General features: G+C 46.8%; 1 protein-coding gene across 1 annotated transcript; it reads left to right on the top strand.

Moving 5' to 3' along the window:
- Positions 1-3,313: 3,313 nt before the first annotated feature.
- Positions 3,314-18,058, top strand: MICU1 (mitochondrial calcium uptake 1). The gene is made up of 5 exons (XM_010140919.1): positions 3,314-3,346; positions 3,996-4,133; positions 8,097-8,205; positions 15,716-15,805; positions 17,841-18,058. The coding sequence occupies exons 1-5, from the start codon at positions 3,314-3,316 to the stop codon at positions 17,999-18,001; spliced, it is 531 nt and encodes a 176-aa protein (XP_010139221.1). The 3' UTR covers positions 18,002-18,058.
- The last annotated feature ends 1,354 nt before the right edge of the window (positions 18,059-19,412 follow it).

The raw sequence follows: 19,412 nt of genomic DNA on the forward strand, positions 1-19,412 counted from the left end.
GGGCTGGGGGTGGGGCGAGTGGGCAGGCAGATACATGTTAAATACTCCTATTTAAAATTACGCGTAGTCTTTTAAATGATTGTAGTAGTATCCTAATGTGCATCCTAATGTGGACGGGCTGTTGGGACTGGGCTGGTGAAGCTGGGTCAGGTAGGCAGTGGGAGAGTGAAGTGCTGTGCCTCATTTCTCCTTGATCCTTCTTATAAAGGATTTCTCCACTTTATTCTTCCATAAACACCTTTGACTTCCTTGCACATCATGTTGGCTTTTAATGAATTTCAAAATATTGCCTATTTTGGGTAATTTCTTCAGCATCTCGGGTGTCCTGGCTTGCGGGAAGAACACTGGAGCACATTCTGTTTCATCATTTACCGTACTCTCGCTGGTGTGCAGATGCAGAATCCACTGCTGGCACCAAGTGGCTGCGGGTGGAATCTGCTCCAGAGGTGAACTCCTGGCCATGCGTTGCGTGAGTAGGTTTTGGGGCTTCCGTTTGGAGGGGGTAGGACCCTCCTGTCCCCTCTCCAGTTTCCCCAGTGGTGGCTGTCACACACAGAAGCTGCTCCATCCCATGCCATCTGGTGCCCTGTGATGTCGGATGTGCAGTTGCCTTGGCTGTGTTTTTCCTGACTTTAAGGTATATGAAAGAGAAAAAGGCTCTCAGAGGACATGTTTGCTTGTAATTGATTTCAGTGTGCTCTGACCTCATCCCGTGCTTGTGGGTTTTGTTTTTTTTTTTCTTACCTGAATAATTGGAAAAATAACCTCTACATGCAATAACTTGGCATGCCTGAAGGCAAAGGATTGTGATTACCTGGGAAAGGACACCATTTTTTCTGCTTCTTCAAATACCTGAGGGATTATAGTGTTCATAGACTGTGTACTGAGTACTGAAAGAAAAATCACGATGGGCTTTGCACTCTTCTGCATTTTCAAGCGGAGACAATGGGCGAGCGCTGTTTGGTTGGCCAGAAGACATTCAAGAGGGCAGGAGAGCACAGATTTGGCACCTCTGCTCCCAGACAGTGGGGTGGGAAAAGGGGTGTCAGGGGCAGACGGTTGCTTTTTAGAAGCTGAAGTCAAGGTTTTTCCACTCACAAATCATTTGAAGCCGAGTTTCTTTATGGAGGTGATTTTGTTGCTTTTTCACAGTTCAGTGGTGATTATATTTGGATTTAGAAACTGGTCATTGACCAGCCCTTTCCAGGCTGACTTTGCAATGACCACCACTGTGTACACAGTCTTGGCTGCCAGGAACTGACTTTGGATGTCTGTGAGCATTTCGGATTAATGTCAGAGCTATTCATTTTAATGTGAGATAAACCCAGAATAAGAAGAAGAATTACTCCATGGCTCTTTTGTTTCTTGTGAATAACATTTGTATGGTGCTTTGACTCATCACTGCACCGATGACCACATGCAGAAATTAAAAGCCAGAACTAATTAAAATATCAGTTTATCAGTTTTCAGTAGTGGATTTTGAGATGCAGAAGTTAATTTACATTGAATTTTACAAGTCATCCTTGTAGGGAGCTGTGCTGCTTGCATTACCCCGAGAAGCTGCACAGTGCCCGCTCCTTAACACAGCGCTGGGGGGAGAGGACCAACAGAATTCTAGACACTGACTCAAGACTTTTCTAATCGTATTCACTACTTACAAGGTTGATTTGAGGTATTTGGACTCATTTCTTATCCTTTAGCAGAGCTTTAGGTAGCATCTCTTGTTAAAACTTGGGATATTTGAAGGTGGTTGGTAGAAAAACACCAGTTTGTGTCTTTTGGGTTTAAATTAGGAGTAATATAGCAGAAGAAAGCGTTGGTGCTGCTTTTGAAACGGTACTGACTGCAAATTCTCGTACCTCTTGGGTATTGCACAACTTCTTTGTGTTTGTCAAACATGGCAGAAAAGGCTACCTCTGCTCTTCAGTGAAGACCACATACTTCTCCTTTGAGTGAGTTTTCCCTCTGCTTTCCCCAGCACACGAGAAGGAGAGAGGCCGATGTTTTGTGTCATGAGTAACCCCCAAAGTCTGTATCAGACAACAGTGAAAAGCATCATCTTTTTTCCCAAATGCTTCTTGGGCCACTCAAACGAAAGCACAAGGTGCTAAGAAGCAGAATTTGTCCAGCTGGGAGCTGCCTCCTGCCATCGTAGTCCGTCCAGACTCCTCCAGCCCTGGTACTTCAGGCATTTCAAGCAGAGGAGGAATCCCATAGTGTCCCACTGGGAAAAGCAGCGAAAATCTGGCCCATATGCTAATAACGAAAAAATATTTACCCCTACACACGCGTGGAAAGCAAGGCTGGTGGAGCTGCTGGCTTTCATCACCCCCACCTTGATCTCAGTTGGGTGCGTTGCTGGTTTTTCTGTGAGCTGTCTAATTAAGCACAGAAGAGCGCGTGAGGCAGAAAGGGTTAACTCACCAAGCAATATAAAGTCAAGTCAGTGGTATTAAGTTGTTCTGTAGGAGTTTAAAAATTAATTTTGTTGTTAAATGTCGTCATCTGGCTTGTGATCAGCTGTAGTGTAGGTCATAGGTTTTCTGGTAAATTTGAAGGACATCAAATGAGGGATCCTCAGTGCTGAGATCTGTGACACTGAAGTCGATTGAAGACTAACGTTGATGTTTGTAGAGCTATAAAGAGGTGAGGAAAAAGGGAGAAATGAAATCTGCATTATTCATCTAGCAGAGACCTGGCGCTCCAACCCAGCACCTTCCCAAGTCAGGGAATTGCTCTTCCCTTCTGCCCCACAGCAAAAGCTGGGAGAACATAAACTAATGCTGGAGAGATGGATTAACGGAGAAGACCTTTGTCTGCCGAAGGGCTTCTGAGAAGTTCTGCAGGGGCCTCATAGCAGCGTTCATGAGAGTTGGGGAGTGGAAGGGGCTGAGGATGAGGAGGAGTTTCTGGGACTGTGGAAGGTGAGGTCTGGAGATCTCCATGAACCTTCCCTTGCTGGGACTTGGAGCAGAGAAGAGTTAAAATGAGACATTTTTTTGCAAGACTTTTATTTCCTGGCTTATTAACCACCGACCCCCTTTATAGCAATCATGGAACCCCTCCTACACATGCTTCTTTTGAAGCACACACTTGCTTAGTCCTGCACAGATCTTTGATCAGTCAGAAAGATCACTGCAGCAGCCAAATTCTGTGGATGCTTGTTCAGACCTCCAAGCTGAAGGTGTATGTGAAGAACACCTTAGGATTTTTTCTTGCTTTCCACCCCATTGGAGACCTGCGGGCACTAGCTTGGTTTCAAGTTCAATCTTGCCTTTTCAAGCCCAGCTCTACAAATGCTGACCCCCGCAAGATGGATGAGGAGAAGTTTCTGGGACTGTGGAAGGTGAGGTCTGGAGATCTCCATGAACCTTCCCTTGCTGGGACTTGGAGCAGAGAAGAGTTAAAATGAGACATTTTTTTGCAAGACTTTTATTTCCTGGCTTATTAACCACCGACCCCCTTTATAGCAATCATGGAACCCCTCCTACACATGCTTCTTTTGAAGCACACACTTGCTTAGTCCTGCACAGATCTTTGATCAGTCAGAAAGATCACTGCAGCAGCCAAATTCTGTGGATGCTTGTTCAGACCTCCAAGCTGAAGGTGTATGTGAAGAACACCTTAGGATTTTTTCTTGCTTTCCACCCCATTGGAGACCTGCGGGCACTAGCTTGGTTTCAAGTTCAATCTTGCCTTTTCAAGCCCAGCTCTACAAATGCTGACCCCCGCAAGATGGAAGTAGAAGGGTGAGATGCAAAGACTTCCTCTAGAGATTGTCCAGCAAATAGCATGTAGGAAAAATGTTGACTTATTGACGGAGACAGTCTTGGGGAAGTAAATAATCAAATGTGTTAGGATTTCTTCTTCATGAGCGTCTCCTGCAGTGTCCATTTTTTATTAGTGGCTTTTTACACCCTTCCCCCAGACAAAGCTTTCCACTGCTCAGCCTTGTTTCCATGTGCCTTTGTTTTTGTTGGTTTTCCCCCTTCCAGTTTGAGCGGCATGACCCGGTGGAGGGGCGGATCACAGAGCGGCAGTTCGGCAGCATGCTGCTGGCCTACAGCGGGGTGCAGTCCAAGAAGCTCACAGTCATGCTGAAGCAGCTCAAGAAGCACTTCCAGGATGGAGAGGTCGGTGCCATTCACAGCAAATTCGGGAAGCTGCGGTGGGGGGAGCTGTCCTGCACCATGCTGAGGTTATGATTAAGCAATCTCCATCTTCTCACGAAAAGCACCAGCACCTTGTTAAGCGATGAGGGGAGTCACGCTGACCTTGCAGATGACAAATCCTTCGCCAGGAGCAGGGAGATGAAAGAGGTGGGAGTGCAGCGGTCTGTCCAGATCAGGCTGTAGGCTTGTTCCTGTTAAAAAGGATGCTGTAATTTTCAAAATTTAAATTCGCTGAATGGCACCCTGGGTCTGGAGCCACAGTAAACACTGAAGACGTGTTCCTAGTTACTGGCTTGACCTTGGATTAATTAGTTGCTGCGACTGGGCAGTTTATTATTTAGTTATGAAGTTATGTGAAAAATTATTTGAATTACTCTTGAGTGAGGACTAAGGTTGCAGATCCTACACTCATTAATTTAGTGAGAGTCCTTAGAAGAGGACACGCGTTCCAAAAGGACATGCTTTATCAGGTAAGGCAAGTATGGGCTGCTAAATCACTTCAGTATTAATCGAGTTTCATGTCTGCTTCTGTAAAGATGGATTGTTCTTTTATTAACTTGGTTATAAACAAGCGATTTGTAAAAACGAGACTGGACGGCAAGTCTTTGGCTGGGTATTGGGTCGGTCAGACTGGTTTAGAGCCACTTTGCCCTAACATCAGAACTGACGTTTACTTCTTAACTCGTTTAGACACAAAGTGTGTTACAAAACACAAGTGTTGGCCGGGGTCCAGTCCCTTTCCTGTCCTTTTTTGGTGCCTTAACTGGACTCCTGTGATGTACAGGAATCATCGGTTCATGTGAAACCACTACAATGACTCTTTTTATCCCGTTTTTTCTTTCTTTCTCTGATGTTGGAGAATTTGGGCATACTGAAGCAGGGGAACACATAGACTAATCAGTGTCTGTTAACTGCAAATAGTGCCAGAAAGTTAAAACCAGGAGGAAACTCTAAGTGAGCCAAAAGGCGATGCTCAGAGCTGCGCTCCTGCCAGAGGAGTCACGGTACCTGCAGCTTCTCGTGGCCCCAGGGTGCCAGAAAGAGCTTTTTTTCCTGCAGATTCCCTCATGTTTTCAAGGAGAACCAGCTCAATATTTAATAGGCTGTTATCAGTAGATGGTGTCAACACGTCTCGGAGCTGAGACACGATGCATGTTAATATTTGGAAATCTCACTTCTCAAGCTTTTCGTCACCAGCTTAAATAAGACCATCGATGTTCCCAAGGTTATGTGCATTTATCTGATCTTTTAGAGAGTCGCTGCGGATTCGGCTTTTCCAATACTTCTGCCCCCCTTGAGTTTTAACAGGAACCATTTGATTTCTTGTGGAAAAAAGACTTAACTGTGATGTGTGTCTAATAGAAAATAGCAGCTCTGTTGTTAACATTCACAAACTGTTGATTTTTTTGCTGTGATTTGGGGTTTTAAATTTTTTTTTTAAACACACGTGTAGATAGATATATTGTTGAGCAGTAGCTGGGTGTTTAAGAAGTTAGGCAGGAGGAGTTATTTTGGAAGGTTTCTTACAGCAGATGTTTTCTTTCCTTGGTGTGTGAGCCAAGACCCTGACATCTGGCAGAGGAAGAACTTTTTGGTTTAGCTTATTCCTCATCCCCAAATCAGCCAGATTGTGTTTCTATTTGCAGGTAACCGGATTCAGAGCAAGTCTTTTACTTTCTTTACTCCAAGGATTTTCAAGGAGAGAAATTGAGGAATAGAACAAATAATGACATTTGCAAGAAACAAAATTGGTGGAAAACACAATTCCTTAGCCTTGGGGGAATGAAACAGCCAAAATCCTAAAACAAGAGGGTGTCTCTGCTAGCAGTGCAAGATAGTTAATGGCTTAAGGAGATGCCAAAGATGCAAGAAGCGCCAGCTGCTTTGCACTGGAGACAGATAAACCTCTTGGCAGCCAGGGCAGCTCAAAGTCAGTGCTCATGGAGAGCTAGAGAAATCAGGCACTGAAAACCTCCACTTCTGCAGGTTTTAGCTCACCAAGAGTCCAGCCTGGTGATGAACTTTGCGTTGTCTTTTATAGAAGAGAACCTTTTCCTGAAAGCTTGTGGGGTGTTTTAGAAGACCATATTCCTTGCAGATTTGTGTGCAGCAGTTTGTATCTAAATACACTTATGTACTTTTATGGGATCACCCTGGTACAGCTGTCGGTGTTTTTATGTAGCTTAAATTTCCACATCTCTTTAGAAAGAGGACTGCTGGGACCAGAAGCACATTAAGCTCCGTGTGAGCTTTCTGGATAACTTATTCAGGGATGTGCTTGCAAAGTTTTCTTTGTAATATCCAGAAAGCTCACACGGAGCTTACTTACTCAGGGATGTGCTTGCAAAGTTTTCTTTGTAACTGAATGGAGTGTTAAGCCAGTGAGTGTTCTCCCACTTGAAACTGCGGAAGCTCGGTGCTGCCGTTGCTTCTTCCTGTGTGTTTGTCACCCAAACATCTGCAGAACAAGCAGCTGCTTCAGTTGGGCTCTGCACTTCTCCCATCCTATAAAAAGGAGGCAGAGCCGGTGCTCTCCACTGCTCTCCCTTCAGCTCCCAGACCTCACACAGACATTAAAGCCACCCAGACATGCTGAACGTGAGCTCTTCCAATGCTGCCGTTGCTTCTTCCTGTGTGTTTGTCACCCAAACATCTGCAGAACAAGCAGCTGCTTCAGTTGGGCTCTGCACTTCTCCCATCCTATAAAAAGGAGGCAGAGCCGGTGCTCTCCACTGCTCTCCCTTCAGCTCCCAGACCTCACACAGACATTAAAGCCACCCAGACATGCTGAACGTGAGCTCTTCCCTCCAGACCATGAAACCATGCCGTGTTATGCACTTAGGATTTTTAGTATCTTGCAATATCATTCTGTCGTGCTGGACAGGATAGGAGGGGCCTGAACCCCAACTCCTCCTGACAAGCTGATTTATCTCTTTCAGAGAGGAAGGCTGACTGGTTATTACTGTGGCAATTATCTACTTCCTCCGTTGGCTCTGGGCTGTGGTTGTGGTGGCGGGGTTTGGAGGATGCAGCTTGTATCCCAGCACTGATGCGGTCATGCTGGTGCTAAATGGGTCAATAAAATTGGGTGTTGTGTAGTGTAACCGGGGGGTGTCCCGAGCTGTGCTCATCAGCAGTTGCTCTCCCGGCACGCTCCTCGCCAGTCAGATCAATGCTTATCCCCTGCCTGCCCATCAGCTAAGCTGGGATGCAGTGGTGCAGCACTGGGGGATCCCAGGGTGCCTTTCTGTGACTGTCTGGGTGTGTGTGGCTATAGGCACCCACCGAGCACATGCTGGCCTGTCCCAGGATAAGCCGAGCCCTGGGCAGCTTTTGGGAGCAGACGGCAATCCAGCCCCACAACCATCATGCCACCAGCAGCAAAGCTAACTGGGGCACATCTATACATGCTGTGGTTTGCAATGTCACCTTCTGTGACGCTGGGTAAGATACGGATCCCCCTAGGGATCCCTGAATCTCTCGGGAGAGATCTTGCAGCACATGAACTCTTTCATTATTGTCGTTGCGAGTGTGCAGGCTTTAAAAAAAATAGGTAAATGAACCTGCTTGCAGGGGTCTCCTGCATCCCAACCACAGATTCACGGTGTGTCTGCTCTTCTGGGCAAGAGCTGGCTGCAGAGTGAGGGCCAGAGAAATGCTTTCCAGTCTCTGCCACTGCTGACCCTGTGTGGGAAGGTCCCCCATTGCATGACTGGTGAGATGGGGAGGGAGGCAGAGTCGGATATCCAAAGTATGAGTTGCAAACCATATTCCCAAGTGCCAAGGAAGGAGCTCTTTGAGTGTGCAGATGAGTTCCCCTGTGGCTACAGCTTTGGGCTGATGAGTCACTTTGTTGTTTGCAGTCCAGGTAGTGTCACAATCTCCTTTTCCCATCACTGTAAAACCATCTTTTCTCTGTCCTAGGGGCTGACCTTTGAGGAGGTGGAGAGCTTCTTCACATTTCTGAAGAACATCAATGATGTGGACACAGCTTTGAGCTTCTACCACATGGCTGGAGCTTCACTTGATAAAGGTATTAAAACTCATGAGCCAGACAGGCACTGAAACTTGTGAGAGCGTGGCTCGTGCTGTGTCTTTGGAGCTGGGAAGATGACAAACGAGCCCAAGCTGACAGGTTAAAAACGTACTGAAATCACAGTTCCTCCCTGTAATGAGAGGTTTAACTGGCCACATCCATGAATAAAGGGGGATTTCAGGTTTTATACTTCCCCAGTTATAGGTAGAGAGGGATAAAAAGGGGCTGAAATGTATAGCCTGAATAGATGAGGAAGTGGTGATTTCCTGGCGAATGGTTAGTAAGCAGTGAAGTCATGGTGGTAACTTCAGCCAAAACCGTTCAGGCCTGATGCGTGGCAGTATGACCTAATGAGTGTATCACAGGCTCTGGAACCAGATCCCAGGCTCACCACTGTTTCTTCTTCATCCCCGTCTTCTGAAGTGGTGGGTTTTCTCCTTTTACAAAGCACTTGAAGAATGATTGTTGGCAAAGACAAGTAGCATTATAAGAAGGATTCTTGCAAACTGTATCTTCTGTGGAGGTCTCCATGATCAAGCAGTGGACGCACTAACCAGCAGTGAAGCTGGTGGTAGGAACTGTTCAACTCTTGCCTTGTTTCAGCTTTGCTTAAAAATAAGAAGCTTTGCCTCAAAATAAGAGCTGCATGGCCAGATGCTGCATTTCCAATCTGAATCCAAGTAACAGCAAGCACCTTTGCAGCTCCCTTGTCCTGGAGGGAAGGAGGGGGAGTGCTGAAACCCTACTGAGGTCTCAGACTGAGCATTGAAGTCTGTCCAGAGCAGACTCTCTTCAGATAACCCACAGTCCAGAGGCTGCATGTGGCTGAATAAACCTCAGAGATGGTGTTTCCTGGGGAGCTTTATAATAGTGCGGTCTGTCGATTGGGCAAATCCATATCCTTCTTCATCTCATCGTGTGTTTCCTTTACTGAGGTAATCCATATCAGGCATGTTCTCAGATCTGACACACTAATTTTAAGTAGTAATAATAATAATAAAACCCACATTAATTTTAAAAAGAAGAGTCCACCTCTCTGCTGCCAGAATCTGTCACAAGTGGTGCTTATCTTTTCTTAAAAAGAAAGTCTTCTTTTAAGAGTTGTGACTTTTAAACACTCAGACTGGGGATATAAAGAAAACAATGACAAACTCATTAAAAGTCCTTTAGGGCAAGTGGAAGCTCTTGTCTGCTAGAAAGTTAAAGCTGATGTATTTAGGCAGCTTCAAAATCAAGTGTTTCAGATGGAAGCTATTCTTCCAGCCACTGCCGTTGTGGGAATATTAAGACATTAACAGGTTTTTGGACAGTGCAATTACAAAGGGAGTCAAATGTGTCACATCACTTCTTGCATGTGTCAGCAGCGCTCCTCGTCTTTGATTTTTGGGGGGAATGATCTGTACTCTTTGTTTTAGATCACTGTTACCTTAAGACTCAAGTTAAAAGAACTGGATAGGATTTTCTTTCATTTAAAAGTACAAATATCGGATAGAGATGTGCTGTTGCTGCGCAGAGTCCTTTCTGCAGCATCCCACGAGGAGGTAATAGCCCATCAAATCCAGTTCTCTCAATGTCTACACCAAATTAGCAATTGCCCTGTTGTGGAATATGTATTTGTGGAGTATTTAAGTCTGCGTACAGTTGGTAAATCAGTGTAATTACTGTTTAATTTTGTGCAATTAATGAGCTTGTACTGGAGCCACAGCCATTGAGCTGGAAGTACTTGGCTGGAGTAGGTAAACCTTGGGGAGGGCATGACTTCAAACCGCTGACAGGCTCACCTGTCCCCAGATCCCTGTCCCTGCCAGCAGGGTCACAGAAGGGCACAGGAGGAGGGTTCTCGTGCCAATCCCCTCTGCACATGTATGCGGTAGCTGACACGAATCACCCCTCGCGTCCTTCTGTGCTGCTCAACCCAGAGATGCTGCCATGCCTGAATTGTCTGTGCGTTACCCATTTCCACGTGTGTGCACTCCAAGTCTGGATATTGCACCCACAAATCAAAGAAGCTGTAAATGGGGTATGCTTTTCCAAAAGTCAAGCTTTCACAAGGTTGCTTATTAAAAACCAACAAATGTAAAAATTACTCATCGTACGGGGAGGAGGACGAGGATAGTTTGTGTATCTCATATGTTGCTGCTAACCTAATGCAGCAAACATTATAACAATTTTAGAAGGGCTCTTTAAAATTACAGAGGAAAAAAAATTGGATGGCACCAAATAGCCATAGCCTGATAACCTGCTTTCTGTGTTGAATTCAAGTAGCCTCTTCTAAAAAGGATGACAAACCTGTACTGTAATGACGGATAGAATAACACACAGATTGTTAGTCCATCTTTGCATTTTACCAGAAACATAATAGCCACCGTTCTCTTAAATCACAAGCGTTACTTAGAAAATTTTCCCGGCCTGGGCTGACTGCTGGTGGCGGGACAGCAGCTGAATTTGTCACTTACTCCCCTTTGGAGGCGAGGGTGCAAACCGCTCTGGTTTCTTGGCTCTGTCTGCAGCCAGACTTTCCAAGCAGCCACTCTGCTGGCGCCGGCAGAGAGCTGTGGTACAACTGCTTTGTGTTTTGGGGCAAGGCATAGATGTGCTTTGCTAGAGATGGGCCCGCTGATCACTCTAGTGGCTCGGCCGGCAAAACAGTAATGGAGGATGGTTTTATTTGAAGTATGGAGCTTGAAAGAGCTGCAGACGTGACAGGGAATCTGAAAGGAGTTAGAAGTGAGTTTTGAGAGCAGCCTGTTTCTGTCATCAAATTGCTGCTTCCTTTAATCTGCCTTGGGAGCTGGATGAAAGAATTCAGATCCCCGTGGAGGCACAGCTCAGGTCATTGCTCTGAAGCAATGGCACATAGTACTGGTAGTTGGGTGGAGAAGACTTCTCTAAGGTAGGTGAGGTTGGCAGGGATCTCTTGAGACCCTGTAGTCCAACAGGGTCACCTACAGCAGCTCACTCAGGGCCTCCTCCAGCCTGGTTTTGGATTATCTCTGAGGATGGAAATGCCCCTCTCTGGATGTGTAAGAAAGCCTGGATAAGTACTGGCGATAATTTGTGAGAAGAAGAGTCAAACAATGAAATCGGGTGTCCTGCAGAGAAAAGTTAGGGTCACGGTTGTCACCTTTGCTGCTCTCACTTCAGTGCATTGACCTGTGTGTCCTGACAGAGAGGGACCATGGAAGAGAGGGACCATGGAAGCTTTTGGCACCATGACCTCAAGCAGGAGGAGTCTGGAACTTGCCTGCCGTTTGGTTTTAGGCATTTAGTGCACAATTGTGGTGTGGCGTTTGCTGAGCACTGATGCAACGAGTTGTTAGGCAAAGCTCTGTCACAGCAGAGGGTGCCTGTCCACAAGGCTTTAAGAAATCAGCTTGGTAACCCTGAGGACAAGCTGTCTGTAGATCATCAGTCCCTGGCAGATGCCAAATACCTTTCCGTTTAGAAACCACTTTCTGTGGAATATCCTTTCTTTACTTATTTATGACTGCAGATGTTACAGGAGCAGTGGATTGGCTTTGCCTTTGGCCTGGTAGCACCACCTTTCTCCCCGAAGTGTGATCTCCATGACTTTCCATCATGCTCCCTTAGATGTCAAAACAGCTTCTACTCAGCTGCAGGGCTGCAGCCTCACATTTTGAGAAGAACAAGGAAAATGTGCTGTGCCACAGGATTGCATAGGGTTTGTACATCTCTCTTCTGGATGGATATTCAGGCAAATGGTTTGAAGTAGTTAAATAGATTTTTGTTAGCTGTATTGTCAGTGATGGTATCCAACATTTCCAGCTGGGGTGCTTAGAAATGCAGCTGGGATGCTTAAAATGCAGCGTGCGTATCAGCACGAGACCCTACATAGCCTCATTTCTGGGAGCCCAAAATACACATGTCCTGCCTCTGCAGCCTGAGGCTACCCAGAGCAGGGAACCCTGCTCCCGTCACCCTGGGTGCTGTTTGAGACACAAAGGCAGCAGCCCAGCTACTTTGGCCAAACGTGTGATTAATCTCAAGACAGAGGGGAAAAAGTGAAGTTTGCTGCCTGACTAGGCTCTTGCCCATAGAAAAGCCCTGTTTGTAAGCACTTGGTGAGGCATTACGCCCACTGCTGTTCTGGGAATTAGAGTGAAAAAAAAGGTAACAACTGAGTCAGACACTAAACTTGCATAAAATAACTCAGATGGCTCATTAAAGGAACCAGTGGGAGACGCTAACACTTGGTATTTTAAAAGCCATGTAGCTTTTCGAGATAGAAATGTGGAAGTAATTTTTAGTGGTATAAAATCCAGGCCACTTTCCCATGTAGAGAGAGATGCAGCCATCCCAAAACCCCAAATCTGCACAAGCTTTGTTTTAGCAGATGTTTCCCCAGACAGTGCCTATTTCATTCTGCAAAATGGTGAAGACACTGGGAGGTTTACTTCAATTTTATTTGCCTCACCAAGATACATTGTAGTCTGCAACGTGTGCGTCAAAGTGGAAAGTAGGGACGCTTTTCCCTTCCCTATGGCTCCTTAAAAACCAAGAAAACCATTACTGAGCACAACACCATCATGCAGCCCCTGTGAAATAACGTTTTTGTGGTATTTTTGCATCAAGCTAGAACGTGATGGAGGTGACGTTTGTGCAGTTGGGTTAGAGGAAGAAGTAACTGGCAGCTGTAAATATGAATTACAGCTGGTAAAGCTGTGGTCGTGAAAAGTAAATGAGCACACCTCGAAGAGGAGGGAGGGATCAGGGGACTCCCTGTAGAGATGGAAGGAGAGGGGTGACAACTCAGCAGAAAACCGTAACCCGTAATTAGAGAAATCATTCTAACCCTTTTTTTTCCATGTAAGACTATAGCAAATAACTGCAGTGGGGAACCTGCGGCCCCAGGAGGAGAGGATGGTATCAAAGCTTGGTTGAGCACCTTTAAAGAAAATTTAATTTAAAAGGAGTTAAATTAAATTCGGTGTTGCTGCCTGAGGAAATAGAGGTTTGCTTTTGCTGTCTGAAGGTCTGGGTCTCGGGTAAGAGATGACTTACAGCGATTAAAACCTCTGCCTTTGCTGAAGTTGAGGTGTTCTAAAGTGCCTCCCCAGCAGAATGACTTTCTGGGGAAAAAAATAAGCTGAGAAACAAGTTCAGATAAACATTCTGTTTTGACTAAACCTTTTCGCTTTCCTTGAGCTTTGCTCATTACTGAAATCCATCAGCAACATGCGTGGCAGGTCAGAGTTACAGTGCATGTTTTGCAGCTGCCTGGAGCCAGGACTGTATTTAGGGAATGAGCACCGCCTCACTGGGGAGGAGAAAGGTGCCTTTTACAAAGGCATCTATAAAATCCAGAGGAAGGGCATTATCTCGGTAAGAAGGACCATGCCATCCACCGTTCAGCTCCAGCATTTGCTGCCACTTCGTGTTCATGGCATTTGATCCAGGAGGACCTTTAAATACTGACTTACACCTGTGTCGTTTATGGTCAGCCTCCCCTCTGGTTTGGGAGGTGTGTGAGGCTGGCTGTCACTCCCTCTTGGATCGAGGGGGAAAGCTGAAGGCAGCTTTGTCATTTAATTTGTGACTGGTTTATGTCAGTGTGAGCTAATTAAATGGTGGACCATTAAAGCCTTTTTTGGAGGGCTGCTGCCATCTAATGCACCCACTTGCTTGTGTTGCAGTTCATTCATTTGATCGTGTTGCATCTTGCTGGTTAATTTTTCTGTAGTCTGAAAGAGAGACAACAGGAAAGGAGAGAGATGGAAGGGGTGCATGTGGAAGGGGAGATGGTGGCTTTCCCTGCCATCAAAACGTGAATTTCCTTTGCTATCCAGGTTTTCTTGAGAGCTGTGCTGTGTGCATGGCACGGTGGCCTGATGGGTTTGGGAGACGTGCGGTCTGCCCACAGTTTGGTTGGCACGGTTCAGGCATAAGGCTGGGGAACAAAATTAATTCAAGTTTTCTTTAATGATTACATTGCGTCTGCCCTCCTCAAAGCAGGCTCTGGCTGACAGCAGGACACGCACAGAAGCAGTGGCCGTATCCTGACTTGTGGTGACAGAACGGAAATGGAGAGTAATAGGTGCACACCAGAGCTACATCTCTCATGTAGGAAAGGCTTTTAACTCAAAAAGAATAATTACAGGGAAACTGCAGTGCCTACTTGAGATTATATATATTTTAATTCACCTTCCACTTAATTTCAGTTTTCTCCTGCACTGTTTACTAAAAGGTAGGATTTTCTAGGGGAAGAGGACTTGGTGGTGGCTGTGGATTCTTCCCCCAAAACCGCAGACGTCGCTCAGGGGAGCAGAAATGGAGTGGAGCCAATAACCTAAAATTCATTAAAAAAAAAATCTTATGAAAAACACTTTATGCAGTTTCTAATTAATCTGGTTGTGGGTCGGTACTCATTTTTCCCTTCTGTCACACAACTCTTTTTTTTTTTTTTTTTTTTTTTTTCTGAATATCATGCCAATGGGATCTAGCATCATTTTCTCAATTAATACATGATAGCTGAGGTAGACAGCTTTGTATTCCCGTAACTTTTTTTTTTTTTTTTTTTTTTTTATTCTGAAAGGCCAGTAGCTCTGCCAGAGGAGCAGAGTGCATGAACCGGAACAATGCTGTGGAAGAAAGCAGAGGCTGGTTTTGGTTTCAGTTGGATTCTGATTGATATTGTGTTGCACCACTTTCCTCTTCTGCCTTACTGAAGGGGAGCTCTGCAGCTGAACATTCAGCCCAGTTGCTGTGGGCTCGATGCTGCGGTGCAAAGTCGAGATTTCCTCAGGTCAGACTTGGTAGGGAAGCAGTTTAACTTCAACTTTGCAAAGTCCTTCTGTTATTGAGTACCCAGAAGGGAGGAGGGTGCTTCAGCCCTGAAAAAGTGACAACTTTGCTGCTCTCACCTCCCCTCCTTCCTTCAATTGGCAGCTGTCAAAGGGAGACTAGAGGCAGTGAGACGCACATGAAAACACATATGGAAACAGCTAAACTAGCCCAGTGAGTGGGGCGACGTTCCCTTTATGCAGCAAAAGCTACTGCATAACCCTGCCAGACTGATAGCTCCACGGATTGCTCTTTTCTAGAGGCGTGAATAAAACTAGCGCTCGCTGCCCTGCCAATGAGCTCAACTGCCAGTCTTGGGGGGAAGTGGAATTATCGTTATATCTTTATTTGATTGCAAAGTTAACCTCATCTGCTTGCTGCAGAGCCCGTTGCAGGGAGAGAGGGTGGATGGGTTTGTTCTGCAATTATCGGCAATTATTGTTTGCCTTGAACGCACAGGTATCAGCAGCCTCTCCACACTCTGCGTGGTGTTGCAGTAGGAGGGCACAGGCTTTGAGGAGCCTGGGCTTGAGGCAGGTGTTGAACAGGCTGGGGACGAAGCTTATTTCAAGCCTCTTTGAACACAACACAGTTTTGCAAAGCAGTTTTCTGTGGAGAAAGAAGAGTCTTCTGCTCCTCTGCCTGCCTTTGCTGCGGACAGCAGCTCACAACGTCTCGCTAACCTTCTGCTCTCCCTCCCTTGCAGTGACAATGCAACAAGTGGCCAGGACGGTGGCCAAGGTGGAGCTCTCTGATCATGTGTGCGATGTGGTGTTTGCACTCTTTGACTGCGACGGTGAGTGACCCCAACCTTGTGCCTCTCCTCTCGGCCAGGCTGGGCAAGAGTCAATCCAGGCGAAGAAATACAGAGGAAAAAATGCCAGCCATGAAAGCTTGCCAGGGCCTTGGCTCTTCTTGCCGTGCTGCCATCCACTCTTTGGCCGTGGATCTGTACTGATGCTCCTCCCCTTCTAGAAGGGGTATCTGAGGGTACCCAGCGTCCGAAATGTTGATCTTAAAACACTGGATGCAAGCATTTGGCATGCACAGCTTGTTACGCAGCTTCCCCCCTCCCCAGAAAACCTCTATTTTGTTTAACGCAATGAGCTGCTGCGCTCTAGTGCTGGAAATGAGCACTGCTACTTATCTCCAAAGTTCTGGACAAATACCGGTTTAATTAATGAATGGCAGCTCGGTGCCCTGTGGGGAAGCTCATTGCTTTGCTGGCCCACAGAGGATGCGAGCACTTTGTGATTGCTCGTTGCCGCACTGAAGCAGTCTCGCGTTGATTTAATGAGAATTAGTGGAGTCTTTGCCACCAGGGGATGATGGCAGCAATTCAGGCTTTGAAAGTGTCAAAATTCTGCGTTTGCCCAAAACTGTCAAGCCAAAACCTTACTGGCGCCCTGCTTCCCCAGCAGAGTCACCGGCATCTGGCGGCTCTGAGAGGCAGCAGTGATGCATAATAAACAGACAGTTGTTGTTTGCTTTCTGATAGAAAGGTGAACATAAAAAAACCCACCTTTAATTATATTATTCTTTGTTGTCCCTCTTGGTTTCGGCACTGCCTGCTTCTTTGCACCTTTCTACAGCTGCATCTCTTGTCTTCTGTTTCTCTGTGCTTCAGTGTCTCTTTCTAATACGATCCTCAAGCCAGACGATCAGGCTGGAGTCTAGACTGAACTGAAATGTAGACAAATATTCTCCATTCGCATCCTCTCTCACAACAGAATCTGCTAAATGTTTTGCTAGCAAACGTTTGGGGGGAAAGACTGTGGTTGCCAGAGGAGTCCCTGTAAAGAAGGAATCGAGTGGAATAGCAGGCAGAGCTCATTTTTGTGTTTCCACTACTGGAGAAAAACACCACGCACTCATCAAAAACCTGCAGCACTGGAGGGGATTTTACTCACCCCTTGATAAGTTTGCTGGAAATTTGCTGCCCAGATTTACATTTGGATGTAAGGCAGGAAAAAAAAGCTCTGAAATGAAACTCGTTCATGAAATATAACGATGTGGTTCCCCGTATCGGCCAGAGAGATTCTCTCTCCTTTGATCTGGGGAACCGATGGCACTGCTGGGTTTGTTTCCTGCGGGCTGATGTCCTTCAAGTTCCTTCTGTGCCCAAAGGTGGGTTGCGTTCCTGTGCTGCTCCCTGGAAGCTAAAATCAGTGTTATCAACTGTGTGCCATAGCCAGGGGAGAAAACCAGGCAAAGGGATATGTGCAGCGTTGTGGCAGAAGGGATCAGCCCCTCAGCAGGCAGGCGGGAGGCTGTCGGTCATGCCACGGCTTGCTGCTGTCCCCTCTGATCAACCAGCACCCTGAATAAATATCTCAGAGATTTTCTTATAAGGGAGGTTAAGCAACTAGGGAATGAAATTTGCCCCAATTACCTGTAATCTTATTTTTAACATAAATTTAGATGACATAATTCTCATTAACCTCCCTAGATTAATGACTCTTCCCTCCTATTCCATTAGGAAAAAGCTGTGCTCTGTTACCCTGTGCTCCCCTAATTCCCTAAATCATTTGAAGTGCAGTTTCCTGTGGCTGCGTAAGCATTTGCTTTGCATTAACTTTTCTGTCTTCAGGCCCCAGCACTCCAGGCCCTGCAAGACGTGGTGATGCCAGGTGAATCAGGGCGGCATCTGCAGGGTTAGGATTTAAATGCTGTGGTTGCTCAGGAGGATATTCTGGGAGGTTGAAGCTAAACGTGACTTCAGTCTCTGCAAGAACTGACACTTGTGGCTGCTGCCCTTTAAAGTTAGTGCATGTGGGGAGGAGGTTGTTGGTGGGGTTTAGTGTTACTAATGTTTTCTTTTCTTCTCACAGGGAATGGCGAGCTGAGCAACAAGGAGTTTGTTGCCATAATGAAGCAGCGCCTTATGAGAGGCTTGGAGAAGCCCAAGGACATGGGCTTCACACGCCTCATGCGGGCAATGTGGAAATGCGCCCAGGAGACGGCGTGGGACTTCACCATGCCCAAGCCGTAGGGGGGCCGGGGGGAGCACCCGGCTTCCCTGTCTCAGCCCTGCCACTGGCTGCAGGCGAGTGCTGCCAGAGACACTTGTGGGCTGGCACCAGGCTCTGGCAAGCCCAGACTATTCATAACAGGAGATTTTAGTAAATTGAAGGCGGAAATCAAAGCCTGTTGAATTTTCAGCTTCTGCTTGCTGCTGGCCCCTTAATATTTCTCTCAGGAAGAAGAGCAAGATTTTTGTTACTGCTGCCACCTCTGCTTCATGAGTGCCCCCCCGCCTGCAGAGACGGGCAGCGAGCGAGGTGGTGGGGCTGCACCCAAATCACTTGTAATTAATGTTACCACAAAGTGGCATGGGGTTTGTTTTAATTCTCTAGATTGCTCATAAGAAAACAGCCATGGGATTCCCGGGTAGATCGTACTGCTGAGCAGAGGCTGGAGCAGCCAGGTGCCGAGAGCACCCCAGGATTCCAGTTGGCCAAATGCTCCCTGTTCCCCCAGGCTGTGGGGGGTGGAGGGGATGGGTGTACCCACAGAGGGGCTGCTTGAGCCGAGATGCTGCCTCTGGTGTAAGAGCAGATCAAAGTGGTGGAGCAGCTGGCTCTCCCGCCCATCCTGCCTGGTGTAAGCAGCTGCTGTGGTACATCCATAATTATTTTTTCAAATGGGGAGCCTTCTCTATGGGGAACTGCCGTTTGTAACGGGAACGGGCTGGAAGATGTTACTTGCTGAGTGCTGTCCAGTATAATGTAAAGATGTTGCTCACCACACAGTGGCTCGTGGCTCATCTCTTTCAACTGCTTCAGGTTTTCACTTAAGGCCGGTGGCAAGTCACTGGAGATGGCATGTTTTGGAAGGGGGAGAAAAACCCATGATGACTTCCTAAAGCTGGAAAGACAAAGCCCAGAAGGCAGCGCTGGAAGGGCCAGAGTTGCTGGGTTTGCTGTCCCATGTTGCCAGGCAGCCCCAGGCAAGCAGTCCAGTTTGGGATGGCCCTCTAAGCGATCTGCCCCGGCTTCTGTGTTGCAGAGCGGAGCACTTTCTGGGGGTGTTTAAAGGACAGGCATGAACTCCAGGCTTTCTTCGAGGGGATAAATCCTCATAGATAGAATACTTTCATACTGGGATATTGATCCTGCTCTTGGGGATCACTCTCCTGTAGTTCGCCTGCCCCTGGTGCGCTCTGCTCAGTGTTGGTCCCTGTGCTGTCGCTCAATGTGGCTTTGAGCAGTGAGGATGCTGAGGTGCAGGTTTTGCCCATCCTGCCTGAGGGATGGTGGTTCTTGCTGCCTGTCCTGCCTTTTGGCTTCCTTGGTTGGATGGAATCTATCGAACAGCCTGTGCTGTGGAAGACAACATCAATGCATGGCAAGTCATAATTGCAGAGTGTCCTCCGCTCCCCCCGCCAGAGCGGCCTCAGGCCT

This window comes from Buceros rhinoceros, unplaced genomic scaffold (genome assembly GCF_000710305.1).
Source record: "Buceros rhinoceros silvestris isolate BGI_N320 unplaced genomic scaffold, ASM71030v1 scaffold1808, whole genome shotgun sequence".
Classification (NCBI taxonomy): Eukaryota; Metazoa; Chordata; class Aves; order Bucerotiformes; family Bucerotidae; genus Buceros; species Buceros rhinoceros.

Excerpts from the sequence above, each read along its gene's own strand:
- MICU1 (XM_010140919.1), top strand. The coding sequence starts at position 3,314 with ATGGATGAGGAGAAGTTTCTGGGACTGTGGAAG. Across the intron at positions 4,134-8,096 it reads AGCACTTCCAGGATGGAGAG|GGGCTGACCTTTGAGGAGGT; the intron begins GTCGGTGCCATT and ends TCTCTGTCCTAG. Across the intron at positions 15,806-17,840 it reads TGCACTCTTTGACTGCGACG|GGAATGGCGAGCTGAGCAAC; the intron begins GTGAGTGACCCC and ends TTCTTCTCACAG.